At 42.2% G+C, this 829-nt stretch overlaps 1 protein-coding gene across 1 annotated transcript in view; it reads left to right on the top strand.

Moving 5' to 3' along the window:
* Positions 1–608: 608 nt before the first annotated feature.
* Positions 609–829, top strand: part of acsf2 (acyl-CoA synthetase family member 2) — a 25439-nt gene continuing 25218 nt past the window's right edge. Inside the window, exon 1 of the mRNA XM_020604644.1 lies at positions 609–733. Within this exon, the coding sequence (XP_020460300.1) occupies positions 609–733 (125 nt within the window). The remainder of the gene's footprint in view (positions 734–829) is intronic.

Raw genomic sequence — 829 nt, 5'->3', positions numbered from 1 at the left:
AGACAACAGCTATTTTAAAAAAGACATAACCATTATTATTGGGGTTTCTGTTTGTAATGTTACATAGTGAATAAAACAAATGGTGCATAGAAAGTATAGAGTTGACCAGATATTTAGTTTCAAAAGAGGACACGACAGATGTCCTTGAGTTAGGTTTGAGTAATTGTAGAGGTGCGAAACAGCTATTTAAAAAAGACACAGCCGCTATTATGTAGTGTGAGATGAATAAAACAAAAATGGACATACAGCTAAAACAGAGTAGCGATTTTGCACATTTTGACCCATGGGGAACATGAGACAACGGATGTCTGAGTTATTTATTGGGGGTAATTATTTAGATGGTTAAAACAGAGCCTATACCATATGTTCCTCATCACAGCGCTGTGTTTTTTGTAAGAGAGGTGCAAAAACGGGTGCAAAACACCTCGCGGCTGTTCACCCCCCCTCTCTGACTAAACTGCTTTATAAACCGCTCTGCTTTTCTGCTGTGTTGTACCTCTGAAAAATCATTTCCTTCAGCAAGCAACCTGTAATAACGAGAGAGAAAAATGGCTACATCATCCATTCCTATCAAAAAATTATACGGCGTTATCAGTAACGTACCCGTGATGCTGAGCGAGGAGTCAGCCTTGTCTCGAGCTCCGAAAAAAGTCACCATGCAACTCTGCAGAATTCAAAAGCCCCCGAACGCTTTGCTTCGTGGTGAGTTGAAATTATTGTCAGGATATGTCGGGTACGTGTTCCAGTATACAACCGGCGAGCTGGCCCTGTACCAGCTGAGAGAGGGTGAAACCTTCACTCCGGAGACGCTGAGGACTCCAATCACGGC

This window comes from Monopterus albus, unplaced genomic scaffold (assembly GCF_001952655.1).
Source record: "Monopterus albus unplaced genomic scaffold, M_albus_1.0 scaffold67.1, whole genome shotgun sequence".
Lineage (NCBI taxonomy): Eukaryota > Metazoa > Chordata > Actinopteri > Synbranchiformes > Synbranchidae > Monopterus > Monopterus albus.
The sequence above is the reverse complement of the archived record's forward strand: the minus strand, read 5'-3'. Positions and strand labels throughout refer to the sequence as shown.